This window comes from Lissotriton helveticus, chromosome 6 (genome assembly GCF_964261635.1).
Source record: "Lissotriton helveticus chromosome 6, aLisHel1.1, whole genome shotgun sequence".
NCBI lineage: Eukaryota > Metazoa > Chordata > Amphibia > Caudata > Salamandridae > Lissotriton > Lissotriton helveticus.
In genome coordinates, this window is record NC_136067.1 from 332,019,929 (window position 1) to 332,039,226 (window position 19,298).

General features: G+C 46.1%; 1 protein-coding gene across 3 annotated transcripts in view; it reads left to right on the forward strand.

Moving 5' to 3' along the window:
* The window catches only part of NBAS (NBAS subunit of NRZ tethering complex), a 2,361,081-nt gene that overhangs the window by 334,548 nt on the left and 2,007,235 nt on the right, over positions 1 to 19,298 (forward strand). For all 3 annotated transcript variants that reach the window (XM_078647778.1, XM_078647779.1, XM_078647780.1), the window contains exon 11: positions 511 to 579. In XM_078647778.1, coding sequence (XP_078503904.1) covers positions 511 to 579 — 69 coding nt within the window. The remainder of the gene's footprint in view (positions 1 to 510; positions 580 to 19,298) is intronic.

The window sequence follows — 19,298 nt, forward strand, 5'->3', positions numbered from 1 at the left end:
CAGCCAGCGCTATAGAAAACCTCTAAAATAAAAAAAAATAAACAAGCCAATGAAAAATATGGACGGAGGGTGAATGGAGTTTATGTCCATACCTGAATACAGCATGCCTCACAGAGCAGCGCATGCGCTGCCCAGGCTCGACCTAAAAATGAAATGCAGTGGTTCCTCACTGATAAATATAGTATGATTCAAAAGGTTTCTTGTGACATGCATGAAAATGATACTGTAGATTCATGTTGTGCTGAACTTTTAAAAATGTATGGTTTAATTCATCAGCTTAACGTTTTCTGGTAAGCATTGATACATTTAAATATTTGTAAAGAAGCTTATGTTGTCCCCGGGGCAGCTCCTTACAACCTGATGTTTAATCATTGACACTTGAATGACTTTCGATGTTTTCTGGATTCGTTGACGTCCGCTCCCTCCCGAGGTAGAAAAATAATCAAGAATTGTGATGTATTTTTCTTTTTTTGCTAACACTGCGATGCATGATATCCTTTTGTTCAACAGGCGGCGAAAAGAAGAGGATTAATGAGGATTATGGACTTCCGTTTATTCAGCGGACGTGGAAAAGAGCAGGTATTGGCGCTTTCCTTAAGTAATGGATTATTGTTGCTGCAGCCTGCCCGCATTTCCGATCGTTTCTGTGAATACTGCACACGATCTGAAGACCGTTTTAATTGATTTTTAAGATGCCTGCATCCTCTAGAAACATTTCAAGTTTTCATTAAAGGTTTACTTCTAAAGATGTTGGTATATTGCTTTCCATTCAATATAACTTTTTGGTAGAGAGTCCTATGTAAAGATGTAAGGACGTTTACATAGAATAAAGACAAGTATTTCTGAGCTGGTTATGTTCCAGTATATAGTGCATACATGTCTTTTGTCACCGTCTGAAAGGGTGAAACCTCTGTACCGCCATAAACCCACGTTTTTACCTTGTCTTTTCCTCATCAATTGCTTTATCATATTTAGTTATGTTAATAACGTGCTAATGCAACGCAGCAGCACCCTGATGTATTTGGGGAAGTCCGCATTATGAGGTTCTTAAAGAGTTTTCATCCAGGAGTGAGGTAAGGCATTTTTCACACAGATCAGCTTTATATTGTGTGCAAGTCAAAACATCTAAGACAGTTTGAAGGCGATCCTCGAGTTTCCTGGTAGCCAGTGGAGCTCACAGAGAAAAGGGTCATTTGGTCACTTTTTTGACCAATAGTAAGTTGGCACCTGAGAGTAAGTTTGCTTTGATGGGGGCCAGAGTTTACTGTGAAGCATCAGCTAAGATTGCACACATTGTCAGAGAACCAGGGCTGATTTGTCTCTAGTTTGGATTTCTGTCATTTGAGAGGGCCCTTTTGTTTACCACTATATGATGATGTAGTTATTCACCACCTGGTTGATGTCCGTGTAGTAATCTAGTTGTTTTAAATTAGATCGCTTGTTCAGTGGTGACATCCATCTTTCATTGTTCGTGCACTCGTCATATTTAATAAGGGTGGGGATTGTTCGTGGCCTTTTCATTTTTAATATGGATGGGGATAAGAATGTGAAAAGAGAAAATGATTTGAACTGATTTGTGAGGTCATTTACATTTGATGTCACTGAGGTCAGAGGAGGTGGGAGCTACTATTTCGCTCGTGTGTGGACTGGGAATTGTGTTGAGTGAGTTTGTGTAATTGAGTTAGGTTCTCAAGAATCTGAAATGGGTAACAGTAATATTAATAATAAGCACATTTGTAAAGCGCATGGTTACGCCTAATGGCATGTCTCAGCACTAAGAAAGAACCACCTGGTAGCACTGAGGGGTTGCCCTAATCAATGCTAAAATGAGGAGAAATACATATTTCAGATACTAAATAAGGTTCACATATGCAGTGAAGTGGCCGGTAACATTTGCTTTGAACTTATTAGGATGATAAATGGCGTGTAAGTGGATAGTGTTTGTTTGGGAAACCAGGATACTGATTTTGAGTCGTTTGAAGGTATCCTAGCATAAGATAGGAGAACGTTTATTTACTTTAAAATACGTTTTGAAAACAATAATGTTTCTTAGCATTGGTGTAGCAGTCTCATTATGAAAATCCTCAACCTTCTACCAGCACATTCTGACAATTCATATATTCACCTTTGAATGCCATATTATTTGTGTTGAACATAGCACGGGAGGTCAAAGCACAATCAATTAACCATGTAGAAATTAAAACAAAATACCCCCCAGCCACCACACGAACACAGGTTCTGTCTACTCGAAGAACCCTCATACACCCACCACAGCTTTCGCCCTCAAATGTGACTCTCCACCTCTTTCATATACCGCAGCCCCTCAGTCAGGCAGTCTGAGCCTTGAAGGACATGTTATCTCTGTCGGCTCCTTCCCCATGTAAACCAGGACTGGCTGCCATGCCCATGTGATGGTCTCTTTCACTTTATTGCTATGTGCTGGCAATCTTTTCATCGCCTCCTATATTCTCCAGCATCATATATGCCATGTCAAACTGGCAGTTTTTTTCCAATGCCCAGGTAACATAGGCGGGCAATGAGGAGGACTTGGCAAATCGGTTTCCGTTGTCATCTTCCTATCTCCTCCCAGCCCCACAGGCTAATGCCCAAAGTCGTGATTGCAGGCTCGGCTGGTATACAGAACCCCACAATTTCCCTAATAGTGGCTAGCACTTCCTTCTAATAAGTTGACATTGTCGGGCAGGTCGGCACCACATGCAGAGGTGGACCCACCTTGTCTCATCCCCTTCAATATTTATTTCCTTGTCCCTGGATACATTTTGTTTATTTTTTCTGAAGTCATGTATCCCTCTGTAGTTATTTTCAGTGCTTGCTCCCTCTTTAGTGTGGATACGTTATTTTTATATATGTCTCTCGATGGTGTTACCCACCTATCTCCAATATCTCGGATTGGAGCTCCCTTTCCCATTTCATCATGGAATTCCAACAGCCTGCCAATCTAAGGGAGCTAAGAAATCTATAGAGGTTAAATACCCATCACTTTTTCCCCTGATTTGAGATGTCTTCTCCCACTAAGGAACGTTTTTGTTGCAACCTCCATGACGCCAGACTGCAACCCCCAGTTTCTAATTGGTTGGTACATGCATCTTTCTGTTTCCCGGAGGCCGTTTTTTTTTTAATCATCAAAGGATAGAATTTGCCCCATGTGAAACTCTCCGGCAATCATCCGACATTCATTTCCCCTCCATTTAACGACATTGTTATGTTCCTATCCTGGTGCTAACTCGGGGTGCGTACTGTGGAGGAGGGTAAGGATGTGATATGGTAGGTGACTGTTATTGTGTCCCACATATGTATGTGATGTGGCTACAATAACCTTTATGCGGCCTAGATTTCTATGGTGGCCATAAGAGGTCCCAGAGGGACCTGCCCACGCTACTCTGTCCACATAGTCCCAGAGCTTTTCTATTTCCTTCTACAACTATTCCCTCCAGCATCCTCAAGTGAGCTGCTCAGCAATAGGCTAGTACACAGGGAGATCCAAAGTCTTCCTTTTTTCTCAAGGTTTTGGATGAAACTCAAGGGTGTTTCCTCTGCCCTATACATTTCACTATGGTGTTTTGCATGTCTGAGCATCTCCCTCCCTTTCCGAAGCGAAGTGCCTGGAAGGTTTATTGCAGCCTCTGTATCATATCAATCTTTATTGCCTTTCATGGACCCCGAGCCTGCTGCATCTATTGCCACTCTTACCTTAGAGGCTTGATAACTTGCAAGTGCCATTTTAATGTACTGCTTTCCCAGTCCAAATTTTTCTATAGCTGCCTTCATGAATGCCCAGTCCACCTTGTCGAAGGCTTTCTCTGCATCTAAAACGATTATCATGGCTTTCATATTTTTCCTTTTCGCCTTTTTGACAAGGTGGTCCACTCTTCAGACATTATCAAAAGTCTCCCTTCTTGAAATAAAACCTGGTTGGTCCTCGTGAACCTGAGAGAAGAGGCACCAGTTGAAATGCACAATCCTTCATATATATCTTAACATCAAGGTCAAGAAGTGTGATTGGTTTGCATATTAAACATTCTGTGTGATCTTTATCCAGTTTGGGAATCACTACAATGTTGGCTTCTTCTGTGGTCAGGGTAACCCTACCTTTGTATCGGAGGTAGAAGAGTTGTTTGCTAAGATGGGACGCCAATTTATAAGCATAAATCATATATAACTAAGCACTGAAGCCATCTGGCCCTGACGCCTGGTTGACCTGTAGGCTCTTGATCTCTAGCATGTTCTCCTCTTCCTCAGTTGAGTCCCCTAACTCCTTGGTTTAGTCCTTTGAGTGATAAAGAAACATTAGATCCTCTATGCGTATGATTTGTTTTTTTACAAATGTGCTTCCTGTTTATTATAATAGGTTATGTTGCGATTTTTGGTCTTAAGAACCATGGCACTCTTTTTGTTCGCTTGAGAACACCAGTCAAAAGGTGATGAGCCTAATCCCTTGTTCTATAAACTGTTCTCTGAAGTGTTAAAAAGCTTCAAACATAGACATCAGCCACCCCCGATGACAGCTTTAAAAGTGTTCCACATGGTGGCAGGACATCCTTTTTGTCATTAGTTGCCCAGTGTTCACCTATGGCTTTTGAGATCTTTTCTCTATAGAGTATCTCCTATAATATATATTTACCCAGTCTCCAATGTTCATGAAAAACTATTAAACCTTTTACTATCCATACCAGACGTTATCAGAGACAGATATGGTGCCTATATTTGTCTCTGTAGAGCAGCGTTTGCTATGTCTAGAGGGAAAGTCCTTGAGTATGTGAGGCATGCCATCAGAAAACAAATGAATAATCCCTTCCACCAGAGCATGTGGCTGTCCACACATCTGTAAGCCCCAACTCCTGCAACCAGTCCTTGACCTCCTGGAATAGCTCACTTTGCCAGCGTGCAACCTCCTGCACATTTTTCCTGATTACCCTGCACTACAGTGATGAGGTCTCCTATCAGGAGCCGTATTCCTTCTGAAAATAAAAAAGTAAGACCTTCCCTAAAAAGGTGACCTGTCCCTTCAATCAATCGATCAGGGTTGTAGAGCGTGCTACTCACCCGTTAGGGTCTCAAGGAGATGGGGGGTGGGTGTAAACCGTTCTTTTGGGTCATTCAAAGAGCCAAGTCTTAAGGTCCTTCCTGAATTGGTGCAGTGTCGGACTTCTCCAGAAGTGAAGGGGAAGGTCCTTCCAGGTCTTGGATGTGAGGTAAGAGAAAGACCTTCAACCTTCTTTGGTCCTGTAGAAGCGTTGGATGGTGGCTAGGGAGAGGTCAGCTGAGTGGAGGTTTCTCTTGGGGGCGAGGAAGGAGAGGTGGTTGTTCAGGTATTTGGGTCTGATGTTGTGAAGGGCTCTGTAGGCATGCGTGAGCAGCTTGAAAATTCTTCTTCTTTCGACTGGGAGCCAGTGGAGGTCGCTGATGTGTTGGGTGATGTGGTTGTGCCGTGGGGTGTTAAGGTTTAGTCTGGCTGTGGCGTTCTGGATGGTCAGGAGTTTGCGGCGGAGTTTTTTGTTGATTCCGGCGTAGAGGGTGTTGCCGTAGTCCAGTCTGCTGGTGACAAGTGCGTGGGGGACCGTTTTCCTCGAGTCAGGGGCGATCCACTTGAATGTCTTACATAGTATGCAGAGGGTGTTGAAGCAGGTGGAGGAGACCGCGTTGATCTGGCGATTCATGGTGAGCGTAGAGTCTAGTATGATGGCGAGGTTATGTGCATGGTCTGTCGGGATAGGTGGGTTTCCGAGGTTGGGGGCCACTAGGTGTCGTCCCATGCAGACGGTTTGGAGCCGAGAATTAAGACTTATGTTTTCTCAGAGTTGAGTTTCAGGCAGCTGTGCTTCATCCAGAATGCGACGGCTTTCATTCCTTCTTGGAAGTTGTGCCTAGTGATGTTGGGTTCCTTGGTGAGGGAGAGGAGGAGCTGGGTGTCATCGGCATAGGAGACGATGTTGAACCCAAGGTTTCTGATGATGGTTGTGAGGGGGGCCATGTAGAGGTTGGAGAGGGTGGGGCTAAAGGAGGATCCTGGGGTACTCCACAGCCAATCACTGTTGGTTCTGAAAGGAAGGGTGGGAGTCTTATTTTCTGTGTTCTGCCTGTGAGGCATGAGCGTAACCAGTCTAGGGTCTTTCCTCAGATGCTGGCGTCGTGAATTCCGGTGGCTAGTATGCGGTGGGAGACAGTTTCATTACATACCAGCCTTCTCTATCTGCCTCTGTTTCCGTATGAATATTTGGAAGGACTCGGAAAATAGGGGGCACCTGCGCAAGTCTTGGTGTGTGCAGTCTGGTAGACCTGCCTAATGTAGGTATTAGAATCAAATATATTCTTATCTTTTTACATGTGTTTCCTGAAGCGCTTCTGTGTCGGCTCCTTGTGCTGCTAGGAAAGTGTGTACCTATTTTCTATTGACCTTGAATCAAGCCAGTTGGTATTAATGGATAGGGCCCGGATTCTGGCTTGGTAGTTTGTGTGTCCTTAAACATCTGTAAATCAAGCCATACAAATAGATGTTAACTGTTTCTTTTTCTTTGTCTTCAGGCCTTGGTAATGGCACTCCAGTATTCAGGCCCCATTGGAGACATGTTTATTTTCATTGTCCTTTTGGTTCTTGGTGAGACCTAGCTTTCTGAGAGGCTCCCAAGTGTTATCAACACAATGCATCTCAGAGTCAAGTTGAAAGGACACACCACATTTGAATGTCCATGTGAATCTTACTCCTTGTTTAGAGGGTCCTTGAGTGCGTTACTGGCCTTGTGTTTCTGAAGTGTAGGTTGGGTGTGATCTTGTAGCAGGATCAGCCTGCTCTTTTTGAAAAATATTGGCAATTGCTTCTGTGCTTTTTAGTATCACTTCCTTTTGAGGGAATGATGAGAGATTGACAACAATGTTTCCCAGTGTATCCATGTGTTCTCCTTTCCTGGGCCCAACCCTATGTAACCTCTCTACTACCACCAGCTCTCATTCCTTCATCTAGAGTACTTGGCCAAATATTTGTTTGTCATGCGCAACCATGTATTCTCCTTCTGCACCTTCCTTCTTGTTCCTTATTCTGATGTTGTTTCTCCTCACCCTGTTCTCCAAATCTTCACATTTCAGTAGGATATTTATTTGTTTACAGACGATTTGTCTTATTAGATGCATCTTTCGTCATTTTTCCCGATTCCTGGACAGCTCTTTCCATGTCCATTATTCTTGTGCCTAATTGATCCATATCTAGATGGAATGAAGTGATAGCTTAGTCTATTCTTGTTTTAACTTTGTCTATCTCCTTTTAGAGGTCATCCCTCCATTCCTTACTCAGTTCTTGTAGACACTATTATAGGTAATCTTCTTTTCTAGATGCCATGGTCGACTGTTTAGCCCAGTATGTCTGATTTGTCATGCCATATTTCCCTTGATATCTGGTGAGAGGATGAGGGATTACAGCCAGAGTTGCTGACTTAGGTGCTGAGGAACCAGGTTTGAGTCTCTGTGTCAGCTCAACATCCTGTGATTATGGGCTCATCATGTAATCTCCCTGTGACCTTGTGTAATGTAACATGTAAAATGCTCCAATACCTTTGGGATCGAGTTTGTGCTGATATAAAAAGGCATTAAAAAATCTGTACCATAAGCTTTTATTGCCCCATTGCCTTTGTCGTCAAGATTTTCAGTGCTTGTGGTGAGCTTTGTTGCGCAGTTTTGAGTTCAGGTACATGCCAAGGTCCTTACTTCCATGCCACACCAAATTATCTATTCATTATGTGCTCATTCATGATATCTTTGTATTAATTTGTGCATATTAATGACAACAGTCTCATTATGAAACCCATAAACCTTCTACCTGCTCCTCCTGCAAATTCATAAATCTGCCTTCGAATGCTTTATTATATGTCATGAAGATCGCATGTGAGGTCAAATCCCCCAAAATTTACCAAATAGGAAAAAAAGAAAAAATACACCCCAGCCATCACACAAACACATATTATCTGTCTACTTGAAGAACGCACATGCACCCACCACAGCATCTGCATGGAGCACACTCAAGGATCTCTTGTCCCCTGGAAGTCTCTGTGGGGCACTTTTTGTGTCTTTCCTCATTAATCGAGTCTCACTTTCTGGCCCTGCATCCTGACTGACAGTTACTGTATTGACAATTGGGTTGTTTATTAAACACTGCCTGTACTGGCACAGTTTCTCTGCTCTGCCCCCATACCTCTGTCAGTACTGGTTAGAAGTGTGTAACTGTCTCTGGGGGTAGGAGTGCTATTTCTTGTGCTGCATGCAGCCTGCATCCACTTCTTTGCTGGTGTGTGACTGACTCCTTGCACTGCGACTCCAGGCTCCAAACGTGGCAGCACATCGATATGTCCTGCCCAAACCCTGTGTCACCAACAGTACCATGAGGTGGACCTTCACTGAACTCTTCCTCTGTGTGACCCGCACCGTCTTGGTAGAGCCAGTGGCATTCTCACTGCCACTGTTTATCTGCTTTTATCTGCCTGTTGCCCCTGGATCCACAACAATATCTTCAGGTTTCATGGAGAACCAGTTCCTCTTGGCAGATGTACTGTCTCCATTGATTCTGGTCCCGTGTGTGCGGAGCTCAAGGATTCACATCCACTATGTTGCAGCACCGGTCATGTCTTTAAATGTGTTTAGGACATCCCCCAGTTTGAGTTGTTTCACTGCATGAATAAAATGTAACTATGGGGAAAGAACGTGACTGCCAAGAATTCATTGTGAATAGTATTTAGTCAAAATTCAGTGACTTTAAAAAAAAACAAAAAAAAAAAACATGTTTCGCTCAACAATGAAGTTGTGAATTTCAGATTAATTATAGTTTCCGGATCTGACATTTACAAGTATAAAGTTTAAAGGTAGACTAGTGTGGTAAGGAAGGCGTGGCTGCATTTGAGGTTTATAAGGTTATTTTTGTTTGCCTCTTTGTTTGACTAGAGTTTTAAGTGTCAATGGAAGAGTCTGATGACGGGGAAGTGTGCGTAGAAAGTAGGCACATTTTGGTGTGCTGAAATAATAGGGTAGAACTTATGTTAAAGTTCAATATTACTAAATGGGAGCGCAGTAAGTTGGGCTAAGCTTTGCCTGTTGATTAGTAGTTAGTAAGAAATTGATAATTTGATTATGCAGGACTGAAAGCTGACGGTGGTAGACATGGCGGATTTAAGAGAATGTTGAAGCTAGGTAACAATGTCTTATCAAGGAGCCCATTCCTCTTCACAGCAATTAAACTTTTTTTCATAACCAAAATGTTTTTTTTTCTTATTAAGAAATCAAGGCACCAAACAATATAAGTGGTCAGGTACAGCCTTACTACAAGGCAAATTCTACTTGACAGCACACCATTTATTCCAGTTTATAATGTGCCCACCATTAATCTCAAATGTTCTTATGCTTCTGGGGGCAACCCTGTTTTCCGCTCAAGTCCATCTCCTTGTGCCAGGCCTGTATCAATGGCGGGTTAGCCCAGTTCCAAGCACGGGCAACATCCCTTATAGCAATGAGTGTACCTAATCCCACTAGTGATCTCTCTCCTCAGCTCTCTCTCCCATGTCCCAAGAGCGCTTTAAGGAGCAGAGATCAAAGGACCTCTCCAAGATCCACACACAAGAGTGGGTTATGTCCAATAGCTTGCAATCATGGGACAACACCAAACCATATGAAAGAAATCTCCACCCTCCTTAGCGCATCTAGTGCATATGGAGGACGGGCTTTGGCAAGCCCTGCACAGCCGCAGTGGAGTAATCTGTAACTATTTCAATTGAATAAGCCAGAGTTTGAAGAATATGGCCAACTCGTGTGAAACCATTAATTCCTTTCCCTGTCTGCTGTCCACCAGAGGTCCTACCCAGGCTTCCCATTTAGACTTTAAATGTGCATAGAGGTCCAGCAAATTAATCACTATGGATCCTTGCCCCAGGCCTCCATAGATGGGAAATAATAGGTACTTGGTCGAATTAATTAAAGTCCCGATGTCTGTTCATAGAGTTTCAGCATTTGGAAAAGCCTTGAGCCTGTGACCCCATGCGAGATAAAAAAGCACAATATCATCCACATATAAGGCAATATGTTCTTCTAACCCCTTGCCCCAACTAAGTCCACACACCTTCACATAGCACCTGACTCACATCGTTAGTGGCTCCATTGCTATAGCAAAGAGCAGGAGTGACAGCGGGCAACCCTGCCTGGTGCCCCTCTGGATCGGAAAGACCTGGTATAGCACTCTATTCATGCGGTCCTCTGCCTTAAGGTGAGTGTACAGCACCCGCACATATGACATAAATGGGTCCAAAGCCCAGTTGCTTAAGCATGTCCCAAAGGAAGCAGCATTCAAGAGAATCAAAGGCCTTCTCAAAGTCATTAAGGAGAAGGGCACCGGGCACAGTCGTACAGTGTGGACACGTTAAAGCCATGTGTGGTCTGCGTATACAGTGTCTGAGGCATGAAGCCGTACTGATTCAGGTGGACCAGGTCTGGCAGAACTTTGAGAAGCCTGTTGGCCAACATTTTGGCATAAAGGTTGACCTCAATGTAGATCAGGGAAATGGGTTATTATGAAGAGTGCACTCCTCAGGAGGAGCCACAATGGTAGTTAAATCTGCCCCCCCTCTCCCCCCCGGACATCGGCTTTTCACAATAGCCTCGTTAGACCTGGGCTACAGTGTTGGCATGAGGGATGACCAGAAGTTTTGATAGTACTCAGTAGAGAATCCGCCCGGTCCCGTAGTGTTACCCGGGTTCATGTTTCCGAGAGCTTGTTCGAGCTCCTCTAGTACGATGGGTTGTTCCAGGTCTTCGCACTCCAGAGTGGATATGGTCCTCAAGTACAAGTCCACCATCAGTGGCTTGGACTCCTCCTGGGAGAGTCCCTCCTGGTTTATGTGCAGGGCTTGGTAATAATCCACACAGGCATTTGTGATCGACTCCGCAACTCTAGAGAATGATGGTCCCACAATCCCCAGGATCACCTTTTTGACCGCCCCTTAGAACGCCAACTAGTAGAACAGTTTGCTCAACTTGTCCCTCATCCGTAAACACTGCTAGTGGGTGCTAACCAGTACTGACAAGCCTAATCAATACATAGTGGCAGCAGTTTCACCCTATCAACCTGCACCTGATGACTTTTGACCTTGGCCGTTGCGACCCTCACTGCAATCAAACAATACAGGTCTCCAATTCATTTGCTGCTGTTTCTGTCTATTCTGTTTTCTGAGGTGGGATCAGCTGGTCCCTCGTATTTAAGCCTTCCGTGCCTTCCACAGCACCCTAAGAGATTTCACTGGCCTCCTATTCAGTTCCAGGAATGCCTTCAGTTTCTCTGCTAGGAAGTGCGTAACCTTCCTGCCGGCGAGGCACCATGCGTTCAGTGGTCAAATCTGGTGACATCCTTCACTTTAAGACCCCACCTGTACTGCCAATGGTACTGCCAATGGTAAATGGTCTGAGGTGCCCCTGGGAAGGTTGTAGGTCCCATTGTGGCAAGCATATCCTCAGCAGGTAGGAAGAGGAGATCAATCCGTGACCGCGTTCCATGGGCCCACGAAGTGTGGGTGTACTCCAGAGCCATCAGATTCCATATATGCCATGTGTCACAGAGGTCAAGGCTGGCGGCCCCACCTCGCCCCTCTCCACTGGCCACCCTCGCCGTGGCTATGCTGTCAACTTGCACAGCAATTGAACTCTTAAGATCCTGTTCATGAAAAACACTTAACAGTGTGGGGGGGGAGATATTTGCATCTCTACCTCGACGTACTTTCCAATTTATTTTTTAATTAATAAACATTCCCAAAGGTATGCTTGGAAAGTTGTGCCAGGACCAGGTTTCCAGGCATACTGCTGGAATGTTAAGTGGCGACTACCACAGGCTCTGTTCTCACAGTGCTTAGTTCTATGTAGTGCAGTACTGGGCACGAGGACTGTGGAGGCTGCTGTGAAAATGCACGTTTTTCTTGCTTGTGAAAGGAAAGGTTTCAGGTGAAAAAGCCTTTCTTATAATCTGTCCCTTTCCTGCCCTGGGTGGGGAGTTACTGCAACCCTTTGGTGGAGTAACTTCCCAGCCATTTCCAGGCAGAGAGGGGTTGGATGTCAGTTTGTGAATGCTCACAAATGTTAAAATGCTGTGGGCGTTCCCAAAATTAGAAGCTAGCCACGCCCGTAACTCCCACTCTCTGCCCCCTACGTGTGATTTAATACTCCAAATTTCTCCACGCTTGTGATGGAGAAATCCACAGTAGTGCTGCCGGGCAGTGCAGATGGTGTATTTGTGGCTGTAAATTGTTTATTGATGAAAAAAACTTAAAGTTGCATTACATAGGCAATGGTGGAATTATCTTCTCTACCTTTACATATCCTCTACAGTGGTTAGTGTTCCCTTGCGGATTAATGTAGTTTTGTTTAGTATTTTTACATGGAAGACATTATCATATTCAGTTTATAGTCAAGTCAAGTCAGGAATTTGTATAGCGCGCTACTCACCCAGAGGGTCTCAAGGCGCTTAAGGGAGAGGGGTACGCTACTGATCGAACAGCCAGGTTTTGAGTTGCTTTCTGAAGGAGAGGTGGTTTTGTGTGAGACGGAGGTGGGTGGGGAGTGAGTTCCATGTCTTGGCCGCCAAGTAGGAGAAGGATCTTCCTCCCAAGGTGACTCTTCGGATGCGTGGAATCGCGGCGAGGGCTTGGTTGGACGATCGTAGTTGGCGGGTGGGGGTGTAAAAGGGCAGGCGAGTGTTGAGGTATCTGGGTCCTAGGTCATGGAGGGCCTTGTGTGCGTGGGTGAGGAGACGGAACGTGATTCTCTTGTTGACGGGGAGCCAGTGCAGGTCTCTCAGGTGACCGGATATGTGGTTGTGGCGAGGTAAGTCAAGGATGAGTCGGGCGGAGGCGTTTTGAATGCGTTGATGACTTTTCTGCAATTTGGCTGTGGTTCCGGCGTAGAGGGTGTTTCCGTAGTCTAGTCGGCTGGTTACAAGTGCTTGGGTGACCGTCTTCCTTGTTTCGGTGGGGATCCATCGGAAGATCTTTCGGAGCATGCGTAGGATGTTAAAACATGATGATGAGACGGCGTTGACTTGTCTGGTCATCGAGAGGGAGGAGTCTAGGATGAATCCCAGGTTGCGAGCATGGTCCGTTGGTTTGGGTGCGCTGCCTAGGGCCGGGGGCCAGTTTATCTATGTGATATCTTGCTTGCATGCTATTTGATTGCTTAGAGTTTCTCTTAATGGTAAAAGGTGATCAGATTTATTCAGCACATATCACCTTTTTGGTTTTTGGTATCCACAGAGCACTGGGAATAATTAGATGTTTAATATGCTTTTGCCATAAAAATAACAAATAGTAATACAAATTCTGTTACATACCTCTACTGGGATCACTGCTTCCAAACTGGGATTGGATCCTTCAAACCCTAATGACAAAGTTTATCTGTATCCCGCTTTCACAGTCATTTTTGTATGGCATTCTCTTAAAAAATATATCATTGTAACCATTTAGTAAAGCATTTCTTTAACCTGGTGTCAAGATTACCTGGCTTCTCCTTTCAGCACTAGATAATAGGCAAACTCAAATTGATGGTAAAGATTTGAGTCCTGCTTTTCTGAGTGCATGTCATGGAGTTGGGTAAGCATTCTATGGCCTGTAGGAGGTATAGGTAGCCTACTCCCGCTCTTTGGAAATGAAGCTGTGCGGGGGATCTTTTTTCTCCCTAAGAGAGAAGTGAATGTCTCTCTCCCCTGTCCCCCCCACCCGTCTAATTGGGCAGTGTGAACTCTGGACCTACCTAAACCATGGACATACTGTCTCTAGCCTGCAGCAGTCTGTCACTGACTCCCCGGTGCCAATCCACCTCAGGTGAGATCTAGAGACTCTGGGAGGCGCCTATTAATGGGAACTCAAGTGCTTTGCATCACACTGAATCCAAGACATGGCTGTGAAAAGATTGAAAGGAAATGCTGCAAATTTCTTCCAGATACGCGCTCTCTTTGTGTAGAAGTAGCAGAAGCGGGATCTTAAAGAAGAAAGTCCTTTGGAAGGCTCACTCTGGGAGCGTAAGAAGAGGTTCTCAGGTCAATTAATATTCTCCATGCTGACATGACTGTTCAATCGGAGGCCAGAACATAATCGATGGAGGTCATCTAGCTGCTCATGGAAGCTGAACACTGTGGAACAGGCATCGACAACAGAGGACTCATACTGGTTTACTGTAGTGTTTTCAAGGCATGGAAAAGGAGGCCTTGTCTGGAGATTTTAGGAACTCTGTGGTGGAGAACATCTTTAACGATGGATGTGAAGAGAACCCTCTTGTGTAGACTGAGTCTTGCAGCTCGATTTCTTCGGAGGACTTGGTAAGGGTAGTTGAGTGTCCCATAAACCCCTAGGCTGACCGGTGATGAGGGCTGGCCTGTGAAGGTGCCTCAAAGTGAAGTTCCTAGGGGTGACGGGTTGCTCTGTTTGTTCCGGACCTCAGAGTCGCCTACTGGAAGTTGGTCCATGATGGAATTTTGGGAGGTGACACCCCTGGGAGTTATGACATTGATTTTTTTTTCTAGCTTTGCCACTCAGCTTGTCCTGCTCTTATGTTTGGGATTCTTTTTTGGGGATCTGGGGTCGTTTCAGATGAACTTTCTGTCTTCTAGCGACGTTTCCTAAATTGGTGTCTTTCCTATTCTAAGGGTTCTGGGGTTTTGATCCAAATGGGTTATTGTTCGCAGTGAATTTGCTTAATTAACAGTGTTTCTAAAAGGTGTGCATCTGTGTACACGATCTTCGACAAGGGTAACTAAAATGGGAAGTGGAAAAAAATGAGCACCAAGTACCCCTGGCAGTACTTTCACATGGCATAAATTTGTCTTATTTTGAGGCTTGTCTTGGCTCCCAACATTCTCTTTGATTATTTATGATAATTTATTGACTTATTTAAAAAAATTTAAGCGCTTGTTTGTTGACAGGACTTGCTGTGCAGCGCTAGAATGTTATTAGAAATGCAGTAAAAATCCTGTAGAAAACTCCGGCAGAGTGAAAATCCTTGCGTCCTCAGATCCGGTCCTCGCGGTGGCAGGACGGCATTTTGGGCTCTGCACTTCATAAAAGCGATTAAAGAAAAGCATGCTTTAGAGTAGACCAGATTGTTACCTGGAGCAGCCGATAGAGGTCAGACAGGCTTTGCGTGTTGCTCTTTGCTGTTTGACATCTCTTATTTTCTTGTTACTTTGACTTAACATTTTTACCTTGGTTTTGTCTGCAGAGTAGGCAAGGTAGCCTGACCTTTTCACCTTGTTTAATAACTCTTCACTTTGAGATATACACGGCTCTTGTTTGGTGTTACTCTTTCTATTTTTTGTCCCCTGTTGAGGAGTAAAATGCAGCATTTTTCCGGTTTTGAAATGGTTCCAGTAAGTAAGAGCACAATGTTTTCTTTACTTAAAGATCTACGGACATAGAGGTGACTTGCTCCTCATTGATATAGCCATAATGCCGCATTTTTCTTTTTCTAATTTCAGACACAGTCCTCATTATGTTTACTGTGCATTGTGATTCGCGAAACTATCCGTGGCTGTGAGAGTTATCAGGAGTTTGTTATGCTTCAGTTCACTCGGGGTCATTTTCTGTTCATGAGCATCCCTTGGTCTTCACTGGGAAGGCTCCCACTCATGTTTACTCCTGTTTAGTCACTGATGACGAGTGGTTCGGTTGGTTTCCAGGTGTCTTTCTTTCATGTGTGTCAACCTTAGTCATTTCTGTCTTGATGAACAACAGCATCCGAAGCAGAAGAAAAGAACAAGAGAAGCTAAACAAGCATTTACAATGCAATGGTCTCGTCTTTGTTAAAGTTAGAGCTATTGGCATTGCAAATGTCATTTTTTTCATTTATTGTCTTTTTTTAAAAAAACTGATAAATATATGGTATTGTCATTTACAATAGCAATAGGTAAGCATTAGAGAGTAGTAGAGAGTAATACCTTAATCTCTCGCAAATGCGAGACCTATTGCATTTGCACACACACACACACACAGCCACACACACACAGAGCCCCCTCACACACACAGAGCCCCCACACACAAACAGAGCCCACACACACACACAGAGCCCACACACACACACAGCCCCACACACAACCAGAGCCCCACACACACACACAGAGCCCCACACACACACAGAGCCCCACACACACAGAGAGACACACAAACACACACACACACACACACACACACACACTAGCTCTAAAGTAATTGCAGTGAAGTGCTGATCTTCTATACCTAGTTTTAATACTCTTAACAGACCCGGGGCTGAGTGTCCACACTAGGCCAGCTGTAACGATACCGCACTGCCTGGAAGCTAGAGGGGTAACGCGCAGTCAGGAGATACACGAAGAGCAGGTGTAAAGAAAGGAGCAACCTTATAACATCTACTACCTAGGCATGGTCAATTGTCGTCAAACCGGGGGAATAAGGTATCTGCCCAGCATTACAGGTCTGCGAGCCGTTGCCGAAACACGAGCAAAGACAGCAGCTCTGGCTGGTGTACCACATCATTAGGCTGAAAATTGTGGGGTCTCAGAGGAACGTGGTCAATGTGGGTACAGGCGTGTCGAAAACACGCACTGAAAAGTTGCTTCAACTAGGGTGCCGCCCGACTGGTCTAGGCTGTTCCCTAATGGCATCCCGAATATGCTAAAATCCGAGACGTCATACCCGTGCAAGTCAGGAAGGATGGCTTCGCAATGAAAATAGTTGCACTGCAAATAGGCAGCACTGGAGCTGGGCCGCAATCCAGACTCCAGCCAGCACATACGAGGGCCGGAATACGAGCAGGTACCCCCAGAAGCTGACCCTGAGACCAGCATCCCGTTAGTCCTCCATCATGGCAAGCTGGATGAGCAGAGAAAACCTGGAGCAAAAGTGAAAGATGTCAGCAGGGTGTGGGAGGAGCACGCCCCTGGTCATCACAACTGCACCCACAACTCCAGTGTAAACCTGATAAGACAACAAAGCGTTCCCGGCCGCATACACCTTACCGGAAACCCCCACGTGCCAACGGGCCGACCAGCTAGTCCGCGCAATGCCCAACATTCAACTGGCGAACTGCCCCACAGCACGTGCTCCCGCAGCAGCAGAGAGGGCGCGAACGAAAACTACGATCTGGTCCCGCCCGAGCCCCACAATGCAGCGCCCGTGCAAGCGGGGCCAGAAACAGTGTTTGGCGCCTTCCACATAACATGCAGCACCCTGGATGAGCCAACAGCACGACGAGGTCACTGCTGTCACGAGGCAGCGCAACCCGGGAGAAGACCGCTCCCGTAATTGTGGTGTCATAACACTACAATAATCACACCACCTTGTGGCCTTCTTAGCTGCAATGCACCTCCCGAACCATTCCAAGTTTAAAGCTGTGACCAATTGCCCCCACTCGACTGGACTATACTTCTATGTCAAAGACTGTCTCACCTCCGGCTACCAGCACCCCCTTTCTGCGTTCTGCATCCAGTGCTGGGCAACTGCTGCTGACCCGAAGCACAAATGCTGCCTGGAACGGAAGAACCACGTGCAGACACCACAGCCACTGGGTACATCGGGAAAAAGTTGGAAGGCTGAGGAACAAAAGGTCCTCCAATACTGGTCAACCCTCACACAATGCGACTCACTCCTAGCATATGCGCTACGCATGGGATTGGCTGTACGCGAAAAGGTGGAAAATTAAATCCATGAGCACAAGCATCGACATCGTGGCGCTCCTGCCCCTAGATGCTGCGGGGTGACCACTATGCCCAGCTCCTGCAAAGAAAGCAAATTGCATACTTATATAGCGAACTTGACCCGAAGGTAGCTTAAAATGAGCACTGGTCACTCACACGTTCAGGCAAAGTGATTTACCCAGAATCACCCGATGTGGACACGACCCCGATGCTCGAACTCTGGTTTCCAGCACCCTAGACGGCACTCTAGCCAACGGACCACATCCTTTCCCCGAGAAGTTACTGTAGCAGCTCAGCACATATACCCGGCCACCACTGTGAAACAAAAGCGCCCAGAAAATGGAGTGTGAATCGAGGGAGCAACTTCACCTCCTATGTGCTGAATTTTGGTAATAGCACTTAGACAGCTTGTGCAGCCTGATGTGCTACTACTGTCGCCACATAGTGGGTGGGAACAATCCCAAAAACGAGCCACTATGTTAGAGATTCCCTAAATTGTTTAATATGCAACGCGCAGCCGACTCATCCCCCCCCCCCTGCGGCTGGGTCAGAAAGATCCAGGGGAAAATAGACAACAGCAAGCCAGCCAGCGAAGTGTGTGCCCGGGCACAAAATGTAACAATAAACCGCCGAGAGGCCAAGCGCTGCGTGTTACAGGGGACGATCATCCGCAAAGACGGGCACCGGGTCATCCCTATGAGGCCCAGTGCAAATTTGGCACTACCCAGGGGCGTGGGCATGGAGATCGCGGCTCGCCTGAGAAACCAGGAGCGTGTGCGGGGGTGAATCGGTGAAAGGGGGAGAGGTGAGTCTAGAACCACGGGCCGACCACGGGATGCACCAGAGATCAGCGCAGGCGCACCTTAACGTCCGAGGCAGGACCCCACCCGGCGCTGCCAACTATAGAGGGCTCCCAAATCCTCACTTTCCTGCACACAAAGTCCCTCCAGTGTTCGGCATGTCGTCCCGCACACAGGCTGTCACCAGGACCGAAAGGTGGTTTCATTCAGCCGTGGGCTGCAAACTACCCCCATCGCTCAACTGTTCCCCCGTCCGAGGCAACCCCGCCATCCCTGATTGAACTCTGCAGCCAGTCAGGGAGGTGCAGGCCCTTGCCCAGCCGGCGGAGTGCTCCCAAAATGGAATGTGGGGGCATGGGGGACAAGCGCACTCACCCAAGCGAACGGGCACACACGAGGCGCTAGACCAGGGGACGTGCATGACGGACCTCGTGATCAGCGTGGACACATGGGCGCGACCCAACCAGCGAGACGGGCAGTGGTCCGCCGTGCACAGAAGAGCTGCTCGGCCAGCAAACAAGAAAAGCGAGCACAACCAGGCAACAGAGGCAAGAAAAACCGTGGCGAGGACACAAGGAACTAAGCCCCGTCCAAGAAAAACCGCGGCAAGGACACAAGGAACTAAGCCCCGTCCTTTTCAGACTGGGGGGCGTGTTTTGGACTGAGGACATCACTGAGAGAAAGAACCAAAAAACATCCCCCCCCCCCCAATCCAAAAAAGACCGGGCTTAAATTGAAAGACAAACCTCTTCTCCAATGGCTGGCCGCCGTTTAGGAAGCCAGCCAATGGAGAAGAGGGACGGGTT